Below are 25886 nucleotides of genomic sequence, written 5' to 3' on the forward strand. Positions count from 1 at the left end.
TTTTGGGGATATTTGGGGGGGGGGGTAAAATCTTGAGCACACAATTTCATAAAAACATTCCCCCAAATATTCATGATCCCTCACCATTTTATTTTCAGTATACTAACAGATGCTTGTTCAGTGTATTTACTGGTGATGGAGGAATGTAGCATGTTGATTGTACACATCACAAATTATTAGATGTTGGTTTGTCAAAATGTGCATCACCATACTGTGGCATACCGGTATGTCTAGACATTTGTCAGCTTGTTGATGTGGGTTTGCCATTGGATGAATATTGTACAGCAGTTGGATTAAATTCCAGTTGAATTAACCTCTTTAGCATTTTGTCAACTTTCCTTTGGGACCAGCAAAATTTGAATATGACAGCCCAATTATTTTTGCCACCGATTAAAATAAATCAGAGTTGAATTTGAGATCATATGGTGGATCATGGTGTCATTGCGAGGCGGCTAAGCGGCCCCTTTATGCAATGCATGCATTGGAACCGACCCGTGAAGATCCGGGGTAGGAAAAGGTCTTCAGCAAAAGGCGATTATGCTTGTCGTAAGCACTCATTCCAGCTATATGACAGTGGCATGTAAGTAATCGAGTCTGCAGAGAGAATTGCTGTGCCTCAGACGAGTGTGGTCCATATTATGAAAAGTAAACACAAAACAAGACAGGTTTTTTACACAATATTTACATGGCAACAATGCTGGAGTTGTCATAACAGGGAATCTACAGTCATGTTAAACACATTCACTCATAAATGACACACTCATAAATTAGGTGATGCATTAATTTCATGATAAACAGTAATATCCTGAATATCTGACTTCAGTTACAAATCCAGACTTACCATGCCAAAAGCTAGGTTCAGTGCCAGATTCATAAAAATATAAAAGTGTAAATTTAATTTAACAATATCACTTTCATGCTCAAACATTAATGACAGACTTAAATATACCTTCAGATCTCTAGCAACAGAGATAGATCAATAAAATGACTTTCAACTTAATTCTTTCTAAAACACCAGACAACTGTTTATAAAGTAACCTTACAGACATAGAGGTAATGGTTGTATTTAACAGATCCAAAGCACCAAGTTTGGAACAGAAGCATGAAACATTTACCAGTTGATATGTCTTTATTAATGACATTGTCGAGCTTTAAAGGTTTGTATATACTACGTTCCTTCATCACCCGTGAATATATACGTCCACTTTGCAGCAATCTCATTAAATTCAGACCTCAGTTCTCGCTACCGCTAAACAAAGTTCTGAAGACATCCCATTACGGGTCACGCCAGAATGATCTTTCATCCGACCAATCAGAGCGTCGCTTACCAGATCATGAAAGTGACAGTCGGAATGTGATTTCTAATCATACAACCTCGATAACTTTAACACGGGGTATTCCGATAGTTACGGGTTTAACGACTGAATCCATACAATCTAGACCATCTATTAGCCATTCCAGAATGTTCTTTTGTTTAGGTTTCAAGTTTGTAATCGAGAATTTGTCAAAATATGTTGCAAAGCGTAGACGCCAATTTTAAATTAGTGCTGTAAAGCACGAGAATGCTGCCTGCTGATTGGTCATTCCATTGGTAAGTCAAAGTTCGAGCAAGGCCGGTCTGACGTGACCCGTAATGGGATGTCCTCAGATCTGTGTTTAGTGGTAGCGTGAACTAAGATCTGATTTTAATGAGATTGACTTTGCAGAGTAGTTGCTACATTTAAACAAATGACTGCTGAGCTCCAGCAAGAGGAACCCAATCTTCCCGAGGCAAAGCCTCTGTCAAAACCTAGTTTCTACTTTGACATTTCAATCCTATTTGTCTTGACTTGATTGTGGCGCCGTGTAGAATCTTGTTGTCTCCCTTGTGATGAAGATGGAATATCCAATCAGATCACTGTTCTTATTGCAAATGGTTTCACAAAGAACACCACCATAGAAGATGACCTGGTCGATCAGAAAACGAAATGACCCGAGATTTCATCTGTGATGCGTCATGGAGGAATTACAGAATAACCCACGAGGTACGAGTGATTACGGAAAATATGTCACGAGTGAAATTAATGTTGTTCCGAGCTTTAGCGAGGAACTTAAAACATTAATTTCACGAGTGACATATTTTCCGTAATCACTCGTACCGAGTGGGTTATTCTAATTATTACCCATATTCATATTAAGGACATGTTTCAAGAAAAAAACAATCAATTCTCGCCGATCAAGAATCAGCTGTTTTGTATCAATCCGCGTGTGAAACACGGTCCACTCATTCCAACCGCATTACTCAATTAACGTGTTGTTACGCGTGAAAAATATAGGTCTGTTAAAAAATTGTTAAGATCACATTATTGCGGTAATATTTCTGTCCGATTTACACAGCGTACACTATCTAGTATTGATAAAGAAGACAGGTTTCCAAAAAGGTTCATCAGGTTTTTTAATCAAAGCTTGTTTTGACAAGATCTCGTATCTCGGCAGATACACGCATTTCACATTGAGAAGAGGAAACACGGAAAACCTGTCAATATTTTTATGTGTCATTTGACAACAACATAGACGGAATGTACAGAAGTCTTGTTTGTTAGAGAAAAGTTACTAAAAGAAGCTAAACTTTGAAAAGTACGATTGCTGTCACAGTGTCGGAATGAATGACCCGACTTGACCAAGATATGAGACAGCCGAAACCAGGAATGACAAGAGAACCGGTTACAGTTTAATCCGGACAACAAGTTTAATTAACATCGTGTGTGATTTGAGACAAGTGTCACTGATGGGAAACATGTGCATGTGGGATTTCAGGAGGATTTGTCAAACGCGTAGTGGACACAGTCAGATGACGGGTGTTTGTTGATATTTTGATGTGATTCATAATGGTCGAATACCTGTTGATAGACAAACACGGTATCTGGAGACTTGGTGCTAAGCTGTCCGCATTCACGGAGTTCATTTAGTTCAATATCGGACACAGGATCAGCTCGCTGGGGTAAGTTTTCCTTTCCTTGTATTTTTAATTATTTTTGTTTTGATTTCAAAACCTCCGAGTTCAGCAAAGTGCATCGATTTTGCAACCAGATGCTGGTAATCATGTCGCTAAGGTAACACTCTATGCTACCCTTGATCTCCTTCAAAGTAGACAGTTCGAATTCTGAACTGTCTGATGTGCATGCCGAAATGATAAATTTGCAAATAATAATGTTTAGTTGCACCTTTCCTGTGTCATTAACCCTCATAGTCATATGGTCCCCGGACGTCAGTCAGCCTGCATACCGCTCAGCACCTTACTTTGCAGACGTCGCGGTTACGAAAAACGTAAACATTGTATAAAAAAGTGTCACGTCCTTATTTCTTCACACAACGTTACAAAATTGTACGAAATAGTGTATCTTTATGATGTCTTTCGGAAAGTCTAAATGTCGTTGCAAAATGAATTTGTTTTTATTCTCATGCCATCGTTGAAAGTGTGAGTAGTCATATTTTTCGTGCTTTTCTTACCTTTATACATTTGTGAACTAAGTTCATGTCAACTTGTCAAGTTTAGACTTTTTCATTGTGTTTTCATTTTCATTGGCAGTTATCGATGTCATCATCGTTCACAAGGCAAACCTGTCTATACAAAGTCCGGTTTTTGGATCCGGGTGGTTGAAAAAATCATCACACAGCAAGCCCTCTAACACAGACGCAAACCAGGACTTGGTGGTCATGATCTTTGCGCCCTAGAAACAGTTTCTGGCAACATCACAATCTGAATCTTGGAACTTCAATCTGGCCATATGCAGTTTTGATAACAAAGACATTAAATGTGTTCAGAGGTTGAATTATACGAATAACTTTTCATGTCAGTCAGATCTCCGTCCGCTTTAACGAGGTCATTTACTTTGACAGGTCTCAAATGGCCAGCCATGTTTGTTTACAAACGGGGACGTAGTTTTGGATTTTACTGTAAAATGAAAATCATGTGAAATAAATGAAAAAAATGATAATGTGTAATCATGTTGTTAATATGAAACTATGTGTCTTGTCTTAAAAATCTCGAATCAGTGAGATTGTAGCACGTAAAACATCTGAAGGGAAAGGCGTGTATTTGTGAATGAATGGGATGAGAAAAAAATAGTTCCGTTGTCCAATGAAAATTGATCTTTGTTCCACTGACCAATCAGCTTCGAGATTCACTAATTGCACACTGTGCAAATATCAAAAAGTTATTACACTGCATATTTGAGCCCATATGGGTAATAAGACTAAATAATCCCTGCCGGAATGAATGTGTGTCTATGTGTAGGTGACTTTATCTACGGGCATGTGCCAGCTCTCTCCGAGAGTCTTGATGTGGACTTGGCCACTGGGACGGATGACGAGGTACGTGATGCTGCCGTTAGCGAGAGACATTCGTCGCCAACCCTCGGGAGGGAACTGCAGGGCTCTGAAAACATAACGACAAAAATAACAACCTGGACATGCTCTTAAATTTTAAATCTGTTGAACGTAATTATATGCAATTCAGGAAAATAAAGAGCTCTGTTCAGAATGAAACTTTCTGGCATGTCCAAGGGATGCAACTCTGGTTCTAGATGTAAAACATATTTTTTATCACATGCAAAGTACAGTAGCAGCCCCATGGAAATACACAAACACACAGTGCACAAAGAAAGAACAGATCACAGTTAAAGACCTCCATTACCTGCAGACAAAGTAGCGGATGACATTAGCGTGACAGACGATGATCTCATAGCTGTCCTCCGTCTGGTCCGGCTCAGCTCGGTGGAAATATTTTCGAAAGGCTGCTTCAATTCTGGCCCCTTCTTTGTAAAACTGCTAGAAGTAAGACATTGTAAGAATGGTGCACTCAATGGGTGAACTAAACACACACAATAAACCACACAGTGATGACGAGATCCTCCAGATTACTGGACACTACAATGTATTCTGCTGAATCACAAGAGATGTGACATTTCACTTGACATGGACAGTCCAAGAATTTTCTGATCTTTACAAGTACCAACAATTTTCTTAAAAAGCCACTTTTCATAAAAAGCCTCATTAATAAACATTGACATTTTCCAATGAAACATCCTGATATCTGAAAACCATCTTTGTACATACAGTATACTAAATCTGGTACTGACTGCACAAATGACGCTAAGTCAAGAGCTACAGACTAAAAAGTTGAGAGCTACAGACTAGTAAGTCGAGAGCTACAGACTAAAAAGTTGAGAGCTACAGACTATTAAGTTGAGAGCTACAGACTAGTAAGTCGAGAGCTACAGACTAAAAAGTTGAGAGCTACAGACTATTAAGTTGAGAGCTACAGACTAAAAAGTTGAGAGCTACAGACTACTAAGTCGAGAGCTACAGACTAAAGAGTTGAGAGCTACATACTACTTAGTCAAGAGCTACAGACCAACATATCGAGAGCTACAGACTAGCAAGCCGAGATCTAAGTTGAAAGCAACAGACTAGTAAGTCGAGATTTACAGACTACTAAGTCGAGAGCTACAGACTAGTAAGTCGAGAGCTACAGACTAAAAAGTTGAGAGCTACAGACTACTAAGTCGAGAGCTACAGACTAGTAGGTCGAGAGCAACAGACTACTATGTCGAGAGCTTCAGACTACTAAGTCAGGAGCTACAGACTACTAAGTCGAGAGCTTCAGACTACTAAGTCAGGAGCTACAGACTACTAAGTCAGGAGCTACAGACTACTAAGTCGAGAGCTACAGACTAGTAAGTCAGGAGCTACAGACTACTAAGTCGAGAGCTACAGACTAGTAAGTCGAGAGCTACAGACTAAAAAGTTGAGAGCTACAGACTACTAAGTCGAGAGCTACAGACTAGTAGGTCGAGAGCAACAGACTACTATGTCGAGAGCTTCAGACTACTAAGTCAGGAGCTACAGACTACTAAGTCGAGAGCTTCAGACTACTAAGTCAGGAGCTACAGACTACTAAGTCAGGAGCTACAGACTACTAAGTCGAGAGCTTCAGACTATTAAGTCAAGAGCTTCAGACTACTAAGTCAGGAGCTACAGACTACTAAGTCAGGATCTACAGACAACTAAGTCGAGAGCTTCAGACTAGTAAGCCGAAAGCTACAGACTACTAAAGTCAGGAGCTACAGACTAGTAAGTCGAGAGCTACAGACTACTAAGTCGAGAGCTACTATGCAGATCTAAGTGTGGACCTACCGCTACTTCTGGCCTCCAATGAGCTGAGGCAGGCTCTGGGGGTATTGGTTCGCCCTCTCGCAACAAGTCATTCCGTTGTATAGACAAGTGAGGCACATGCTTGTGAATAATGTCAGCTGTCTCCTTTGCTCGCGTCATTGTCGATGAGATAAAGACGGTGTAGGGTAGGTTCAGATCCTTCAGACGCCTGCCGGTAATGTCTGCTTGTTCTTGGCCTGTGGGGTTCAAACAATGGATTTGACACAAAAAGCAAATGGCAGATCCCATTTTCTAACTGAACATATTCATGTGTGCCTGCACATTCCATGGTAATATTTCTTAATATCTGCAGACACAAAGATTTTCTTTCTTTCTGTGTTGTTGAACGCTCTACTCAGCACTCATTCCAGCTATATGACAGTGGTCTGTAAATAATCGAGTCTGGATCAGACAATCCAGGGATTGACATCATGAGCATCGCTCCATGCAACTGGAATATGTTACGAATATCTTCAGCAACCCATGCTTGCCATAAAAGGTGACTATGCTTGTCGTAAGAGGCAACTAACGGGATCGGGTGGTCAGGCTCGCTGACTTGGTTGATGCATGATCATCGATCCCAATTGCGTGGATCGATGATCATGATGTCAATCAATGGATTGTCTGGTCCAGACTCGATTATTTACAGACTGCCGTCATATAGCTGGAATATTGCTGAGTGCGGCGTAAAACAACAAACCAAACCAAAAAAGGATTAGCTTGAAAATAATCTCGTGAAGGACTTGTGCATTGTTGGTGTTTCTAGGCTAAGGCTGGATCCACAGGACTCTAGGAAGATACAGGGTCTGAATACAGACTCCAGGAGTGAGTGAGTGAGTTGGGTTTAATGTCTCTCTGAACAGTATTCCACTTTTTAAATGTTTAATGTTGGAGGAAAGCCTCAAATGATACAGGTCTAGTCGCTTATCACTTTGGTGCAACGCATGAGCATGGGTAGGGTGCTCACAAACCTAGAAACATATCTGGGGCAAACTGACATTCAAAACTACAATCATAAGCTTCTAGCATGCCCAAGGGATGCAACTGCACAGAAAATTGCCACACCATAGATGACTGGTACCCTATCCCCCAGGAAGATAAAAAACCAAAACAGGAATGCTGTTCCTGGCATGACATGTACCCAGTTTTGTGAGGAATCTGCCAATGTCAATGTCATGTCGGTTGTACTGGCCATGACGAATCAGCAACAGATGACGTGTAGCTGTTGCAGTCTTGGATTTCAGTTCATTTGCTACTGTATCTGGATCCTTCTCTGTGTTTTGTTTGGAGGGTTTCACAAGGTTTTCTGGCTCACGTCTGAAACACAGATGAAATAAACTTCATATAAACTTCAAATAATCTTTGAATTTATTCCATCCATTCCTTTTTGCAACTGTTTCTTTTCACTGATTTTACTTAATATGACAACTTATACTTTGTATTGTTAAAGCAGCAGTTCTCAGCACATTAAGTACATAGTGGCCTAAAGTGGGGCAGCTAGCAGGCCCAGCAAGTTTAATTCAAGTCATTCTAAGAGTAATTTGTTTGCCTGTTGATTCAAATATAAGGATGTATATCCATCAGAAACTTAACAATCACCCTTATTACACAGAAACAATGTCTCATGGGTTTCATACAGGACAATACAAAAATTATGGTGTCTGGACCACAACTGGAAATGAACACAAGACTGTGGACAGGATAGAATATATGTTGAATTTGAATCCTGATATACTCTAAAAACTTAAATCAGTAACAGTAAGCAATTGTGATTATCCTGGGTCTTATATCTTCATTCTATAATGATAAATATACTGGACTCACGGCACTGTAGCTCACCTGGACACATGCTGTCAACAAATACAGCCACCTAAAAACATTCTATGGACAATACTTTCTCTAATGCCATACAATTTGTACAACTGTTTTACAACAACACACTAAAGTCTGAATGATTTGAACAAACATGACGTCATCATATAAGGGAGAACCATACATGCCAAAGTTCAGTAATTTAAGAGATCTTTACAAAATCAAAACTGCACATACTGCAAGAGTTCTGTTTATTATAAAAAATACAATCCTGTTGTCAGAGCTGTTAATATTACAGCACTGGAAATGAACAATTGTATTGTGGTTTTGATAAACAGGATACCTGTTTACTGTGCAGACGACCCCGACACATCATCATGACATTGATATCGATTAAATGATCATCACAATCTTCTCCAGGGAAGGAGTCAATGATGTATTCTACTACAATATACTAGGTAGCTAGTCTAAGAATAAATAGTAGCTCTCGTACCTGTCCCAGTTGTAGTCCCACTTCACACTTGGTTCAAATGAGTAGGACCATTCACGTTTGGCTGAATAAGCAACGTTTTTATCTTTTGATTTCTCGTGTGATAAAATACTTAATGCAGTTATCGCACCAGCTGTTCCCAACCCGTATGTCCGAATGAAATATCCGATTCTAGCTCTCCAAACCATTTTGAAAGTATTTGCAATTTTGCGGCCAAGCAACCGGTCGTCGCTATTTTACATACTTTTCGAGACCGCGGAAGCGTACCGCTTTTATCGAGTGGTATAGCTCTTCGTATCGCGCGTTTGACTGTTATTCTATGTGCGTTCGGCTGATACATGTGCGCTGTTATCGCTCTGTCGCCTGGCAAACAAATGTTATAAAACATTGATGCAGTGAATTCGCACTCTCCTACCCAGAGTTCCATGCGGCCGGCAGCCAGCTAGCACAGTACCTCTGCCACAGGCCAGCGCACACTCCGTCGCAGTGGTGACTCAGCATAACACCACTGCCACAGGCTAATTTGCATATCACGTGACCGGACTTTTCTCTTGTTTGTAAACAAACGCGCTTTTTCAGAAATCAGTATAGAACGGACTAATGCAAGTATTTGGGGGCGGTTTACATATTGTTTTGCATAATTATATAGATGTGCTACTACAACTGCGACAGTGAGTTGCATGACAATATATATTTATGCATCAAAGTGACCGTGTCGCTAGCTCTCCGTTGGGCTTCGATGACAGCACGTGGAGCCGTACAACCAATGTAAACATAGGATAACTACGCAAAAACAAGTAGATTTTTACGTATTTGCATACTTTCTCAATGAAAGTTAACCATTCTTTGACATTTGTTTATGAAAATGTGTAGACTGTGAAAGATGTGACGAATCGTCACATGGCGCTGGCCTGTGGCAGAGGTACTATGCTAGCTGGCTGCCGGCCGCATGGAACTCTGGGTAGGAGAGTGAGGCCAGCGCCATGTGACGATTCGTCACATCTTTCACAGTCCATTCAAGATATTGTATATGCTTTTCATCCGTTTCATGTTTGACAAGTCTACACATTTTCATAAACAAATGTCAAAGAATGGTTAACTTTCATTGAGAAAGTATGCAAATACGTAAAAATCTACTTGTTTTTGTGTAGTTATCCTATGTTTACATTGGTTGTACGGCTCCACGTGCTGTCATCGAAGCCCAACGGAGAGCTAGCGACACGGTCACTTTGATGCATAAATATATATTGTCATGCAACTCACTGTCGCAGTTGTAGTAGCACATCTATATAGTTATGCAAAACAATATGTAAAGCGCCCCCAAATACTTGCATTAGTCCGTTCTATACTGATTTCTGAAAAAGCGCGTTTGTTTACAAACAAGAGAAAAGTCCGGTCACGTGATATGCAAATTAGCCTGTGGCAGTGGTGTTATGCTGAGTCACCACTGCGACGGAGTGTGGTGAATTCGTAAACACCGCCACCTCGAAGACAAACCGGGAGTGAATTTAGATATTGGAATTGAATGATGATAAGTAATCTTAGAAATATTATTATCATCACTTATCGGCATACCGGTTTCGTTTATGTTTCTGAGTGTTTCGTTTGCATGTTGTTGTTTTTTTTTTATTTTAAAAGTGTTAAATAAAAGATATGGTAAGGCCGCTTTGTAAATAAATTAATAATCCGGTAAGTGGCGAGTAGGGGATTACCGTCCTTTTGTTTTGAAAGCATTAGCAGTATCCTTTGTAAATAGGTACATACATGTATATCCAAGCAGAGAGGGACAAGATGATAGCAATGATATTTATTGTCATTTAAAACGTACTATTTGAAATACATTTGCCACATAATAATTCAATATCTATATGTAATAAATCAATAGTTGAGTATATTTCCCTACCATATGTCTTTTGTCTACGAGTTCCCTTAATTTTGTCTTCGATTTTGGAGTGTCTAGGAATTCTCCTTGTTCCCAATTAGTGTGGTGAGGAATATCTATGTGAGAATTTTAATGTGTATAGAGGCTAGAAGTATGTATATTGTTTCGCAATTTTATGTCAGGTTGCATATTTATGACGTGTTTGTTATTTCATTCTTATTTAAGATAATACAGATTTCACAATGGCATTAACAACCACTAAAATAAAATAATTTTATTTTCATCGTACACATTTTCCCCCTGCTTCATAGAAAAAAAACGTTCTAATAGGAGGGTCCGACTTTCTTTCTCAACGCAATATTTTCACCACATCCAACACGTCCTTTAATCATTATTTTGTGTGTAGAAGTTGAGGCAATTGTTTTTTAAGTATTTCCTGGTACAAATTGTAATCTTATAACATTACCGTTGTTACACCTCTTATCTTACCCACGTCTCTACATTTTCATTTCCCAATATGCCATACCACCATACCTCTCCGACTAGTCCTCATTCAAGGGTGACAATGTATTCAATGAACACCATGTCATCTTACAGTGTCAATTCACCCACGGTGAGTGAGTTTGGTTTAACGCCGCTTTTAATGTCAGCTTAATGTGGGTGGAAATCGCGAAGTGATGCAGGTCTCAGACGTTTACCACTTCGGTGAAACCCACGAGCACGGGTATGGTGCTGTCAAACCTAGAAACATAATCGAGGAGTCGAACCCACAATCATAGGTTACTGGCGTGCCCAAGGGCCGCAACTCTGCAAAGCGAATCCCGGCGGCTTAGACGACTGGGCCACCCGTGCCCCCATTCGCCCACGGCATATACGTATTGGCTACTATATGCTGCTATAATAAAATATATAAAATATGTATTTTACTAAATTGTTATTTATATATACATAATAGAAAGGAGCTAATTTTCCACATGTTCGTATATTCTTTTGTCAGGGTCCGTATGTGACACTATTTAAATAGTCAGGCTTTCAGAGGCCATTTTCATACCACTTCTAAAACCATCTAATAAGCCTGAATAAGGCCATCAAAGAATAAATTATGTCGTAGAGTAATAATACAATTGTGGAAATATGATGAAACAAATACCCGACAACGCGTTTCGTGATCGTGGTGGTCATTGGCAATAACACACCGACCATACCCTCCAACAATCCTCCAGCTCCGAGGCTCACGGCTCCGTGCTTTAAATGTCGTTAACCATGCATTCAGACACTCTAGACTGCATGAGAATTCCGAACATACTTTCAATCATGAATCTAACATAGCTGCCACCCCATGTGACCTAGGACTTAAATCAAAGACTCCAAAATATCATGCATTCCTTGGACTGTTTGGGAACACGTTAAATCAGTTTTAATTAATTAATTTATAGTATTAGGCTTAAATCTTCAGACCTTTGAGTCTGTATATAACCCACAATGGCATCGAACATTGAGAGAAATCGGACAACTACCTCAAGAGTCACAGATGGCTGAAAAATGGTGTGTTAGAGCTGAAAAAAAAGGTTTGGATCCTGGAACAGATCGCAGAAACACAGCTCAAGAGGTCACAGGTTCATATACCTTTAAGTAGTCCAACATCTTAATAGTTCTAAAAAAGATAGAAAGTGACAATATACCACGGTTTAACACCTGTTTTCCAAAGCGCCCACGCCCTATATAAATATCACCAACCTACTTTTCGAGACATACCTACTTTTCGAGACATACCTACTTTTCGAGACCAAAATGGCCGCCATCAACAAACGTTTGGCGACGATTTTTAACCGCTTTTTAACAATAAATTTAGACCAGACAGAAGGGTACTTTCGGCGATAAAGTGTAAATGGACATCTTAATAGTTCTAAAAAAGATAGAAAGTAACAATATACCACGGTATAACATCTGTTTTCCAAAGCGCCCACGCTCTATATCAATATCACCAACCTACTTTTCGAGACATACCTACTTTTCGAGACCAAAATGGCCGCCATCAACAGAAGTTTGGAGACAATTTTTCAAAGCGTTCTAGCAATGAATTTAGACGAGACAGAAGGGTACTTTCGGCGACAAAAGTGTAGATGGGCATCTTAATAGTTCTAAAAAAGATAGAAAGTGACAATATACCACTCTGTAACACCTGTTTTCCAAAGCGCCCACGCCCATATTAAAAAAATCACCAACCAACTTTTCGAGACCAACCTACTTTTGGAGACAAACATGGCCGCCCCCATGCAACAGGACGTTTGGAGACAATTTCTTAACGCTTTTTAACAATGAATTTAGACGAGACAGAAGGGTACTTTCGGCGACAAAAGTGTAGATCGGCTTCTTAATAGTTCTAAAAAAGATAGAAAGTAACAATATACCACGGTATAACACCTGTTTTCCAAAGCGCCCACGCCCTATATAAATATCACCAACCTACTTTTCGAGACCAACCTAAGTTTGAAGACAAACATGGCCGCCCCCATGCAACGGACGTTTGGAGACAGTTTTATAGTCAGTTAACTCCCTTGCCTCGGGAAGATGGTAGTTAGGGAGAAGATGTAACTGTGCATACATTGGGGCCCACATTTCAAAGTCCTGAACATGGGTTGTATAAAAGTCCAGTTTCCACCCTTGCCGAACCAGGCTGGAATTATGGTGTTTACATTTTGGCCAGACTAACAAGTCTATGCTTAGTCAAAAAAAATTGCAAAACGAAATCGACATCAGGTTTGTAAACTACCCGGTCAATTGCAGCATTTGCAAAGCATGTGTACCGACATCTCAGCATCAGCAGATATTTACCAAATCTTTTCTTGTTATTGTAACCGTGTGTTAGCCAATAGTAGAGTAGGTGATCTACTACCCAATAATCACCAACAGCTGTGGGGGGTGAGGCTGATGACGTTTATTTATATTTGTATTGATGCATGGACTTACGTACGTACATACTTACTTTAGCCTGAAACAATGAAAGTACAACATAAGCAAGTATAACATAGAATCTAATAATATACAATCTGTTATAGTTACTATTTAAATTTCTAAAATAGATATATATTGGTGAAGCAAAACCATTTTATTACAATATAGATCTTGATTATCGATCCAATTGTCTTCACTGGGCATCACCATTTTTGTTTTTAAGCAAATGCAATTGATATAAGAGGTGGATTCTGATTGGCCAATAGGAGGTACATTGAAGGGACATAACTCGAAATAGCCACTGGTGATGCTATAATTAAGCCCGGAAATTCCAGCCTAGTTCGGCAAGGGTGAAATCTGGAATTTTACAGTCAGTAATCTCCCTTGCCTCTGGATGATGCTAACTACTGGAAATTAAACCTTAGAAAAAATCACAACCTGAATGGACACTGTGGATCAGTTGATTTTTTCTGTTAACAATAATTGAAATCTATAGCATTAGCATCTAAACAACCAAAGTCAGCTATTCCTTTTTAATACATTCACTGATGTGAACATCTAGTGCTTGTATCAAGTCAACGTGGTTCAATAACGAATACATGTATCCACTCTCCACAGCAGTCCCCTGCTTAATGGAAATAGTCTTTCATTGTTTGGGAGTAGTTTTGTCAAGCATTTCTATTTGATGGTTCTGTCAGTTTGAAGTAAGGCCATCATTAACTTCAATGTGCTTGAATATCTATTCCTGATTTATCTATCTGTTTGGGCTTTGACAAAATGCCATACTAATTTATCTATTCTTGACCTACAACTGTGAGGCGCTGTTTTAGTATTTATACCCAGTTTTGTGATATAAGATTATTAATTTATTGATTTCACAAACTCGATATTTAATCATTAATAAACGCATTTATTGATATCACAAATAATCATTGCAAATACATCGGATTTATTGATATCTAAACATTGAATTGATGTAGTCTCACCCTACTGGTATCACTTTACCCTGATGATGTAATCTCACCCTATTGGTGTCACTTTTCCCTGATGATGTAGTCTCACCCTATTGGTGTCACTTTTCCCAGATGATGTAGTCTCACCCTATTGGTATCACTTTTCCCTGATGATGTAGTCTCACCCTACTGGTATGACTTTACCCTGATGATGTAGTCTCACCCTATTGGTGTCACTTTTCCCTGATGATGTAATCTAACCCTATTGATGTAACCTTTCCCTGATGATGTAGTCTCACCCTGGGGGCATCACTTTTACCAGATGATGTAGTCTCACCCTACTGGTATGACTTCACCCTGATGATGTAATCTCACCCTATTGGTGTCACTTTTCCCTGATGATGTAGTCTCACCCTGGGGGCATCACTTTTCCCTGATGAAGTAGTCTCATCCGATTCGTGTCATTTTCCCTGATGATGTAGTCTCACCCTATTGGTGCCACTTTACCCTGATGATGTAGTCTCACCCTGGGGGCATCACTTTTACCAGATGATGTAGTCTCACCCTATTGGTATGACTTCACCCTGATGATGTAGTCTCACCCTACTGGTGTCACTTTACCCTGATGATGTAGTCTCACCCTACTGGTATCACTTTTCCCTGATGGTGTAGTCTCACCCTATTGGTTTCACTTTACCCTGATGATGTAGTCTCACCCTATTGGTGTCAATTTTCCCTGATGTAGTCTCACCCTATTGGTGTCAATTTTCCCTCATGATGTAGTCTCAACCTATTGGTGTCACTTTTCCCTGATGGTGTAGTCTCAACCTATTGGTGTCACTTTTCCCTGATGGTGTAGTCTAACCCTGGCGGTATCACTTTAACCGGATGGTGTAGTCTCACCCTGGTGGTGTCACTTTTCCCTGATGGTGTAGTCTCACCCTTGGGGTATCACTTTTCCCTGATGATGTAGTCTCACCCTACTGGTGTCACTTTACCCTGATGATGTAGTCTCACCCTACTGGTGTCACTTTACCCTGATGATGTAGTCTCACCCTACTGGTATCACTTTACCCTGATGATGTAGTCTCACCCTATTGGTGTCAATTTTCCCTGATGTAGTCTCACCCTATTGGTGTCAATTTTCCCTGATGATGTAGTCTCAACCTATTGGTGTCACTTTTCCCTGATGGTGTAGTCTCAACCTATTGGTGTCACTTTTCCCTGATGGTGTAGTCTAACCCTGGGGGTATCACTTTAACCGGATGGTGTAGTCTCACCCTGGTGGTGTCACTTTTCCCTGATGGTGTAGTCTCACCCTGGGGGTATCACTTTTCCCTGATGATGTAGTCTCACCCTGGGGGCATCACTTTTCCCTGATGATGTAGTCTCACCCTACTGGTGTCACTTTTCCCAGATGATGTAGTCTCACCCTGGGGGCATCACTTTTCCCTGATGATGTAGTCTCACCCTACTGGTATCACTTTTCCCTGATGATGTAGTCTCACCCTACTGGTATCTATTAACCCTGATGATGTAGTCTCACCCTATTGGTGTCACTTTACCCTGATGATGTAATCTCTCCCTACTGGTGTCACTTTACCCTGATGATGTAGTCTCACCCTATTGGTGTCACTTTACCCAGACGATGTAGTCTCACCCTATTGGTATCACCCTGATGGTGTAGTCTCATGCAATAGGTATCACTTTAACTTGATAGTGTAGCCTGATTCTAGGGTTTCACCTACCCCCGGTCATGTCGACTTATTCAGTGGCCAGCTTTTGTTAGTTGTTAGATGCCCAAACTATAAAACAAAAACACTAATTTCTGTCAAGGCCAATCTCATTAAAATCAAATCTCCCCTGATCTTCATGCAGACATTTTATTTTTAAGGTTTGTTTGTAGGTGTCATCAGATCTTCACGTGGGGGGATGCTGTATTATGTAAAAGATCTGATTTATTGAAATTGTTTTAAAATTCAAGGCATGCTTTTTATTAGGCAATTCTAACTTGCAGCATAATTTAGAGTTTTAAGTACAGGTGTATGGTCCAGATCGGTGTAATCAACTCATACATGCATGCCTTTCTGTTTTGTCAGAGACACAGTCCAGAACATCAGCCTTCTGCAACTCAGGGAAGTGAAGGTGGCTCATGAGGCAGGGGCTATGTCATGCAGAATGTGGGCGGAGTCTCATGGTCATGTGATGTAGAATGTGGGCGGAGTCTCGTGGTCATGTGATGTAGAATGTGGGCGGAGTCTCGTGGTCATGTGACATAAATTGGGGCGGAGTCTCGTGGTCATGTGATGTAGAATGTGGGCGGAGTCTCGTGGTCATGTGACATAAATTGGGGCGGAGTCTCGTGGTCATGTGATGTAGAATGTGGGCAGAGTCTCGTGGTCATGTGACGTAGAATGTGGATGGAGTCTCGTGGTCATGTGACGTACAATGTGGATGGAGTCTCGTGGTCATGTGACACAGATTATGGGTGGAGTCGAGTACCCATGTGACAGAATGCGAGTTGACTCTGATGGCCAGATTCTCATGTGACAAAGAATGTTTGCGGAGTCTGATATTCCACAGTTGGATTTTGAGATGTTGGATGCTGTATTTAACAGGCGATAATGACAGCCTCGTACTGACGGAGTTGTCTCCCTCAATGATCCCAGAAACTCAAAACTAAAGGATCAGAATGGTATCATAGACTTTTACCCGGATTTTACAACGGAAGAAGACACAGGCTGTTACTCACTCCATTGTCAAGTGTGCTATATCTGTATTCTGTTAGGGGGCACGGGTGGCCCAGTCTTCTAAGGCGCCGCGATTCGCTGTGCAGAGTTGTGTCCCTTGGGCACACCAGAAACCTATGATTGTGGGTTCGAATCCCGGTTCACCCCGATTATGTTTCTAGGTTTGTCAGCACCATACCCGTGCTCGTGGGTTTCACCGAAGTGGTAAACGTCTGAGACCTGCATCACTTCGGGCTTTCCTCCCACATTAAGCTGACACGCCGTGATATAACTGGAATACTGTTTAAAGCGGCGTAAAACCCAACTCACTCACTCACTCAATTCTATTATGCCTCGGGGTTAAGGCTTTCACTCGTCACTCCCACGTGGGTACAATGTGAAGCCCATTTCTGGTGTCCCCTGCCGTGACATTGCTGGAACATTGCTAAAGCGACGTAAAACCATCCTCACTCATTAATTTGCCACCATGGCTTCGTTTAGGGAGTGATGTCGCCATCACTCCTATCTTACTAAGAACAGAATTTATCATAATCATGATAATAGAATGGAGATATATCACACTGGATAATCAAGGCTATATGGAATGTTGACTTGTTTTCTTGAAATAAAATATGTCCAGAAGTGATGTCAATATCTTGTAGTTATATCAGTGGCTCTGATAACAGTGCCTCACACGTGATGTGTGTAGGTTGATAGTCTAAGATTTGGACTGCACAGATTAGTCAACAGACAGGGATGTACCTGGGTTATATTATTTGTTTATTTGATGGTCCAGGGGACTTCATCCCGTTACTTTTAGTGGTTCCAGTGTAGAAACGGGGGTTCCCAAGCCACAACATGGGGGTCACAGAGAAATGACAGAAACTGAATACAGTACAGTACTCTTCCACAAGTGACAGAAGGTGGCACTTCCTGAGAACCCATCCGTTAAAAGTAGATATGGAATGCCCCAACTGAAACGAGTCTCCAAATGCTAGCGTAAGAAGATCATAAAGCAATCGATTGTGTATGTTATTTTTTACATTACACTTTGAAATTAATTTCATTAAATATAGTATATTCATTGCTACACGTGCATCCAATTTATTTTCAACACAAACAGCATTAAATATGCAGCTCTCCAGTATCATGGCGACCCATGTTGTCACTTGATTGTTGATGCAGCAGAGAGGTCCCACAAATTTGTGCAAGATCCCATTTAGTAAACATTTAATACGATTATGCTATGGTATTGTATGTTTTATACGAACTTGGATGAAACATTAAGTGAACTGATTAAAATGACCCTACTTAAGAAGAGACGGTGTTCGTAGTGTCGGGCACTCGACATGGCAGTTTTCACATTTTGTTCACAGTTTTAAAAGCACACCATGAGATATGTTTGTTGTATGTATATTTTGTACTGATAAAACCCCTGGTTGTACACAAGACCTGTGTATATTCAGAAATAAATATATGAAACTAGGCAAAATGTTATGTTATGTTTTTTTAGAAAGTATTTCTCCCGATGTTCAGTATGTTCTTCCATCAACATTGCATACATTAGGTCAAGATGAGGGCTGGGATGATACACCAACCGTGTGATTGGATACCTATCACGTTACCTTCCTCCGACACGATTTGGTACGTATCCTGATATTTGCATGTGCTCTTATCTGTGGTCTGTAAGCCACCTCTTAGACAGGATGGCCAAATACCTGGCACACTGATGATTTACAGTTGGCAGTGTTAAACATGGTGCAATGGTTGAAAATATGTAGGTTTTCACTACTGATTAGTGTTTATTGGAACAGTTATTAAACCAAACATTTGAGGTAAGAATCGATATTTTTTACTTAGTGTGCGACTGTGATCGATACTTGTATCGAGAAGTAAAATATCACGATCCACCGATGCATCAGTGTATTGTCCCACCACTAGTCAATATGCGGTGTGATTGTCTAGTTTCAGTCAGGTAGTGAATGGCAGCCATGTGTACGGTAACTCACGGAAGCTAAACGAGCATCAGAGTGAGTGAGTATGGTTTTACGCCGCTTTTAGCAATATTCCAGCAATATCACGGCGGGGACACCAGAAATGAGCTTCACACATTGTACCCATGTCGGGAATCGAACTTGGGTCTTCAGCGTGAAGAGCGAACGCTTTAACCACTAGGCTACCCGACCACCCCAAATGAGCATCAGAGCACTCATTGGTTGTCCCCTGATGGAACCAGGCGTTTGATGGAGTCATTGCTTAGAGGGGACACGGGTGGCCCAGTCGTCGCGATTTGCTTTGCAGAGCTGCGTCCCCTGGACACGCCAGAAACCTGATTGTGGGTTCGAATCCCAGTTCACCCCGATTATGTTTCTAGGTTTGTCAGCACCATACCCGTGCTCGTGGGTTTCACCGAAGTGGTAAACGTCTGAGACCTGCATCACTTTGGGCTTTCCTCCCACGGTAAGCTGACACGCTGTGATATAACTGGAATAGTGTTAAAAGAGGCGTTAAACCCAACTCACTCACTCATTGCTTAGAAAAAGCAACTACAACACAAAGCATCTGTAAGTACACTGAAGTGGTTAGGATCATGGATATTTTGGGGATATTTGGGGGGGGTAAAATCTTGAGCACACAATTTCATAAAAACATTCCCCCAAATATTCATGATCCCTCACCATTTAATTTCAGTATACTAACAGATGCTTGTTCAGTGTATTTACTGGTGATGGAGGAATGTAGCATGTTGATTGTACACATCACAAATTATTAGATGTTGGTTTGTCAAAATGTGCATCACCATACTGTGGCATACCGGTATGTCTAGACATTTGTCAGCTTGTTGATGTGGGTTTGCCATTGGATGAATATTGTACAGCAGTTGGATTAATTTCCAGTTGAATTAACCTCTTTAGCATTTTGTCAACTTTCCTTTGGGACCAGCAAAATTTGAATATGACAGCCCAATTATTTTTGCCACCGATTAAAATAAATCAGAGTTGAATTTGAGATCATATGGTGGATCATGGTGTCATTGCGAGGCGGCTAAGCGGCCCCTTTATGCAATGCATGCATTGGAACCGACCCGTGAAGATCCGGGGTAGGAAAAGGTCTTCAGCAAAAGGCGATTATGCTTGTCGTAAGCACTCATTCCAGCTATATGACAGTGGCATGTAAGTAATCGAGTCTGCAGAGAGAATTGCTGTGCCTCAGACGAGTGTGGTCCATATTATGAAAAGTAAACACAAAACAAGACAGGTTTTTTACACAATATTTACATGGCAACAATGCTGGAGTTGTCGTAACAGGGAATCTACAGTCATGTTAAACACATTCACTCATAAATGACACACTCATAAATTAGGTGATGCATTAATTTCAAGATAAACAGTAATATCCTGAATATCTGACTTCAGTTACAAATCCAGACTTACCATGCCAAAAGCTAGGTTCAGTGCCAGATTCATAAAAATATAAAAGTGTAAATTTAATTTAACAATATCACTTTCATGCTCAAACATTAATGACAGACTTAAATATACCTTCAGATCTCTAGCAACAGAGATAGATCAATAAAATGACTTTCAACTTAACTCTTTCTAAAACACCAGACAACCGTTGATATAAAGTAACCTTACAGACATAGAGGTAATGGTTGTATTTAACAGATCCAAGCACCAAGTTTGGAACAGAAGCATGAAACATTTACCAGTTGATATGTCTTTATAAATGACATTGTCGAGCTTTAAAGGTTTGTATATACTACGTTCCTTCATCACCCGTGAATATATACGTCCACTTTGCAGCAATCTCATTAAATTCAGACCTCAGTTCTCGCTACCGCTAAACAAAGTTCTGAAGACATCCCATTAGGGGTCACGTCAGAATGACCTTTCATCCGACCAATCAGAGCGTCGCTTACCAGATCATGAAAGTGACAGTCGGAATGTGATTTCTAATCATACAACCTCGAAAACTTTAACACGGCGTATTCCGAACGATAGTTACGGGTTTAAAGATTGAATCCATACAATCTAGACCATCTATTAGCCATTCCAGAATGCTCTTTTGTTTAGGTTTCAAGTTTGTAATCGAGAATTTGTCAAAATATGTTGCAAATTTCAAATTAGTGCTGTAAAGCACGAGAAAGCTGCCTTTTGATTGGTCATTCCATTGGTAAGTCAAAGTTCGAGCAAGGTCGGGCTGACGTGACCCGTAATGGGATGTCCTTAGATCTTTGTTTAGCGGTAGCAAGAACTAAGATCTGATTTCAATGAGATTGACTTTGCAGAGTAGTTGCTACATTTTAACTAATGACTGCTCAGCTCCAACAAGAGGAACCCAATCTTCCCGAGGCAAAGCCTCTGTCAAAACCTAGTTTCTACTTTGACATTTCAATCCTATTTGTCTTGGCTTCGTTGTCGCGCCGTGTAGAACACTTGTTGTCTCCCTTGTGATGAAGACGGAATAGCCAATCAGATCACTGTTCTTATTGCAAATGGTGTCACAAAGACCACCACCATAGAAGATGACCTGGTTGATCAGAAAACGAAATGATCCGAGATTTCATCTGTGATGCGCCATGGAGGAATGTAGTATATACAAACCCGCGTATTACTGATGACTAAATAATCCCTGCCGGAATGACTGAGTCTATGTGTAGGTGACTTTATCTACGGGCATGTGCCCGCTCTCCCCGAGAGTCTTGATGTGGACTCGGCCACTGGGACGGATGACGAGGTACGTGATGCTGCCGTTAGCGAGAGACATTCGTAGCCAACCCTCGGGAGGGAACTGCAGGGCTCTGAAAACAACGACAAAAATAACGAACTGGACATGCTCTTAAATTTTAAATCTGTTGAATGTAATTATATGCAATTCAGGAAAATATAGAGCTCTGTTCAGAATGAAACTTTCTGGCATGTCCAAGGGATGCAACTCTTGGTCTAGATGTAAAACATATTTTTTATCACATGCAAAGTACAGTAGCAGCCCCATGGAAATCCACAAACACACAGTGCACAAAGAAAGAACAGATCACAGTTAAAGACCTCAATTACCTGCAGACAAAGTAGCGGATGACATTAGCGTGACAGACGATGATCTCGTAGCTGTCCTCCGTCTGGTCCGGCTCAGCTCGGTGGAAATATTTTCGAAAGGCTGCTTCAATTCTGGCCCCTTCTTTGTAAAACTGCTAGAAGTAAGACATTGTAAGAATGGTGCACTCAATGGGTGAACTAAAATAAACCACACAGTGATGACGAGATCCTCCAGATTACTGGACACTACAATGTATTCTGATGAATCACAAGAGATGTGACATTTCACTTGACATGGACAGTCCAAGAATTTTCTGATCTTTACAAGTACCAACAATTTTCTTAAAAAGTCACTTTTCATGAAAGCCTCATTAATAAACATTGACATTTTCCAATGAAACATCCTGATATCTGAAAACCATCATGTACATACAGTATACTAAATATGGTGCTGACTGCACAAATGACTCTTGACGCTAAGTTGAAAGCTACAGACTACTAAGTCGCGAGCTATAGACTACTAAGTCATGATCTATAGACTACAAAGCCGAGAGCTACAGATTACTAACATGCGAGCTACAGACTACTAAGTCAGGAGCTACAGACTACTAAGTCGAGAGCTACAGATTACAACATGCGAGCTACAGACTACTAAGTCACGAGCTATAGACTACAAAGTCGAGAGCTACAGATTACTAAAATGCGAGCTACAGACTACTAAGTCAGGAGCTACAGACTACTAAGTCGAGTGCTTCAGACTACTAAGTTTAAAGCTACAGACCACTAAGTCAGGAGCTACAGACCACTAAGTTGAAAGCTACAGACTACTAAGTCAGGAGCTACAGACTACTAAGTCAGGAGCTACAGACTACAAAGTCAGGAGCTACAGACCACTAAGTCAGGAGCTACAGACCACTAAGTTGAAAGCTACAGACTAGTAAGCCAGAGCTACAGACTCGTAAGCCGAGAGCTACAGACTACTAAGTCAGGAGCTACAGACTAGTAAGCCGAGAGCTACAGACTACTAAGTCAGGAGCTACAGACTACTAAGTCAGGAGCTACAGACTACTAAGTCAGGAGCTACAGACTAGTAAGCCGAGAGCTACAGACTACTAAGTCAGGAGCTACAGACTACTAAGTCGAGAGCTACAGACTAGTAAGCCGAGAGCTACAGACTACTAAGTCAGGAGCTACAGACTACTAAGTCGAGAGCTACAGACTAGTAAGCCGAGAGCTACAGACTACTAAGTCAGGAGCTACAGACTACTAAGTCAAGAGCTACAGACTATTAAGTCAAGAGCTACAGACTACTAAGTCAGGAGCTACGGACTACTAAGTCAGGAGCTACAGACTACTAAGTCAGGAGCTACAGACTACTAAGTCGAGAGCTACAGACTAGTAAGTCGAGAGCTTCAGACTACTATGCAGATCTAAGTGTGGACCTACCGCTACTTCTGGCCTCCAATGAGCTGAGGCAGGCTCTGGGGGTATTGGTGCACCCTCTCGCAACAAGTCGTTCCGTTGTATAGACAAGTGAGGCACATGCTTGTGAATAATGTCAGCTGTCTCCTTTGCTCGTGTCATTGTTGATGAGATCAAGACGGTGTAGGGTAGGTTCAGATCCTTCAGACGCCTGCCGGTAATGTCTGCTTGTTCTTGGCCTGTGGGGTTCAAACAATGGATTTGACACAAAAAGCAAATGGCAGATCCCATTTTCTAACTGAACATATTCATGTGTGCCTGCAAATTCCATGGTAATATTTCTTAATATCTGCAGACACAAAGATTTTTTTTCTTTCTGTGTTGTTGAGCGCTGTACTCAGCACTCATTCCAGCTATATGACAGTGGTCTGTAAATAATCGAGTCTGGATCAGACAATCCAGGGATTGACATAATGAGCATCGCTCCATGCAACTGGAATACGTTATGAATATCTTCAGCAACCCATGCTTGCCATAAAAGGTGACTATGCTTGTCGTAAGAGGCAACTAACGGGATTGGGTGGTCAGGCTCGCTGACTTGGTTGATGCATGTCATCGATCCCAATTGCATGGATCGATGTACATGATATCAAACACTGGATTGTCTGGTCCAGACTCGATTATTTACAGACTGCCATCATATAGCTGGAATATTGCTGAGTGCAGCGTAAAACAACAAACCAAACCAAAAAAGGACTAGCTTGAAAATAATCTCGTGAAGGACTTGTGCATTGTTGGTGTTTCTAGGCTAAGGCTGGATCCACAGGACTCTAGGAAGATACAGGGTCTGAATACAGACTCGAGGAGGAGTGAGTGAGTTGGGTTTAATGTCTCTCTGAACAGTATTCCACTTTTTAAATGTTTAATGTTGGAGGAAAGCCTCAAATGATACAGGTCTAGTTGCTTATCACATTGGTGCACCACATGAGCATGGGTAGGGGTGCTCATAAACCTAGAAACATATTTGGGGCAAACTGAAATTCGAAACTACAATCATAAGCTTCTGGCATGCCCAAGGGATGTAACTGCACAGCAAATTGCCACACCATAGATGACTGGTACCCCTATCCCCCAGGAAGATAAAAAAACTGAAACAGGAATGCTGTTCCTGGCATGACATGTACCCAGTTTGGTGAGGAATCTGCCAATGTCATCCGAGGACTCCATGTTGTACTGTCCATGACGAATCAGCAACAGATGACGTGTAGCTGTTGCAGTCTTGGATTTCAGTTCATTTGCTACTGTATCTGGATCCTTCTCTGTGTTTTGTTTGGAGGGTTTCACAAGGTTTTCTGGCTCACGTCTGAAACACAGATGAAATAAACTTCATATAAACTTCAAATAATCTTCAAATTTATTCCATCCATTCCTTTTTGGAACTGTTTCTTTTCACTGATTTCACTTAATATGACAACTTATACTTTGTATTGTTAAAGCAGCAGTTCTCAGTACATTAAGTACATAGTGGCCTAAAGGGGGGCAACTAGCAGGCCCAGCAAGTTTAATTCAAGCTGTTCTAAGAGTAATCAGTAACAGCAAACAATTGTGATTATCCTGGGTCTTATATCTTCATTCTATTATGATAAATATCCTGGACTTACGGCACTGTAGCTCACCTGGACACATGCTGTCAACAAATACAGCCACCTAAAAACATTCCATGGACACTACTTTCTCCAATCATGCCATACAATTTTTACAACTGTTTTACAACAACATTAAAATCTGAATGATTTGAACAAACATATGTCATCATATTAGGGAGAACCATACATGCCAAACTTCAGTAATTTAAGAGATCTTTACAAAATCAAAACTGCACATACTGCAAGTGTTCTGTTTATCATAAAAACAACAACACAATCCTGTTGTCAGAGCTGTTAATATTACAGCACGAGAAATGAACAATTTAATGTGTTTTTGTTAAACAGGATACCTGTTTACTGTGCAGACGACCCCGACACATCATCATGACATTGATATCGATTAAATGATCATCACAATCTTCTCCAGGGAAGGAGTCAATGATGTATTCTACTACAATATACTAAGTAGCTAGCCTAAGAATAAATAGTAGCTCTCGTACCTGTCCCAGTTGTAGTCCCATTTCACACTGGGTTCAAATGAGTAGGACCATTCACGTTTTGCTGAATAAGCAACGTTTTTATCTTTTGATTTCTCGTGTAATAAAATACTTAATGCAGTTATCGCACCAGCTGTTCCCAACCCGTATGTCCGAATGAAATATCCGATTCTAGCTCTCCAAACCATTTTGAAAGTATTTGCAATTTTGCGGCCAAGCAACCACGTGAGCTTCCGTGTCTTGGGGACCAGTCCGTACACCGTTTC

The 25886-nt window shown here is 40.7% G+C and overlaps 2 protein-coding genes across 4 annotated transcripts; both read right to left on the bottom strand.

Annotated features, from left to right (window-relative positions):
- Nucleotides 1-2417: 2417 nt before the first annotated feature.
- LOC125380123 (serine/threonine-protein phosphatase PGAM5, mitochondrial-like) lies at nt 2418-25868 on the bottom strand. 2 transcript variants are annotated; one of them, XM_048396464.1, is made up of 6 exons: nt 25806-25868; nt 8501-8682; nt 7337-7512; nt 6178-6392; nt 4676-4809; nt 2418-4417 (listed from the first exon to the last, which is right to left on the bottom strand). In XM_048396464.1, the coding sequence occupies exons 1-6, from the start codon at nt 25806-25808 to the stop codon at nt 4267-4269; spliced, it is 861 nt and encodes a 286-aa protein (XP_048252421.1). In that variant the 5' UTR covers nt 25809-25868; the 3' UTR covers nt 2418-4266. The 2 variants fall into 2 exon arrangements, with proteins under 2 accessions (XP_048252421.1, XP_048252422.1); XM_048396465.1 differs by lacking the exon at nt 25806-25868 and having other exon boundaries at nt 8501-8890.
- Nucleotides 21068-25812, bottom strand: LOC124132007 (serine/threonine-protein phosphatase PGAM5, mitochondrial-like). Of its 2 annotated transcripts, none has more exons than XM_046495575.2 (5): nt 25624-25812; nt 24662-24840; nt 23502-23716; nt 22077-22207; nt 21068-21820 (listed from the first exon to the last, which is right to left on the bottom strand). In XM_046495575.2, the coding sequence occupies exons 1-5, from the start codon at nt 25806-25808 to the stop codon at nt 21670-21672; spliced, it is 861 nt and encodes a 286-aa protein (XP_046351531.1). In that variant the 5' UTR covers nt 25809-25812; the 3' UTR covers nt 21068-21669. The 2 variants fall into 2 exon arrangements, with proteins under 2 accessions (XP_046351531.1, XP_046351530.1); XM_046495574.2 differs by having other exon boundaries at nt 22077-22210.
- Nucleotides 25869-25886: the final 18 nt, after the last annotated feature.

The sequence above is a fragment of the Haliotis rufescens genome, unplaced genomic scaffold (assembly GCF_023055435.1).
Source record: "Haliotis rufescens isolate VD_foot unplaced genomic scaffold, xgHalRufe1.0.p SCAF_15, whole genome shotgun sequence".
Classification (NCBI taxonomy): Eukaryota; Metazoa; Mollusca; class Gastropoda; order Lepetellida; family Haliotidae; genus Haliotis; species Haliotis rufescens.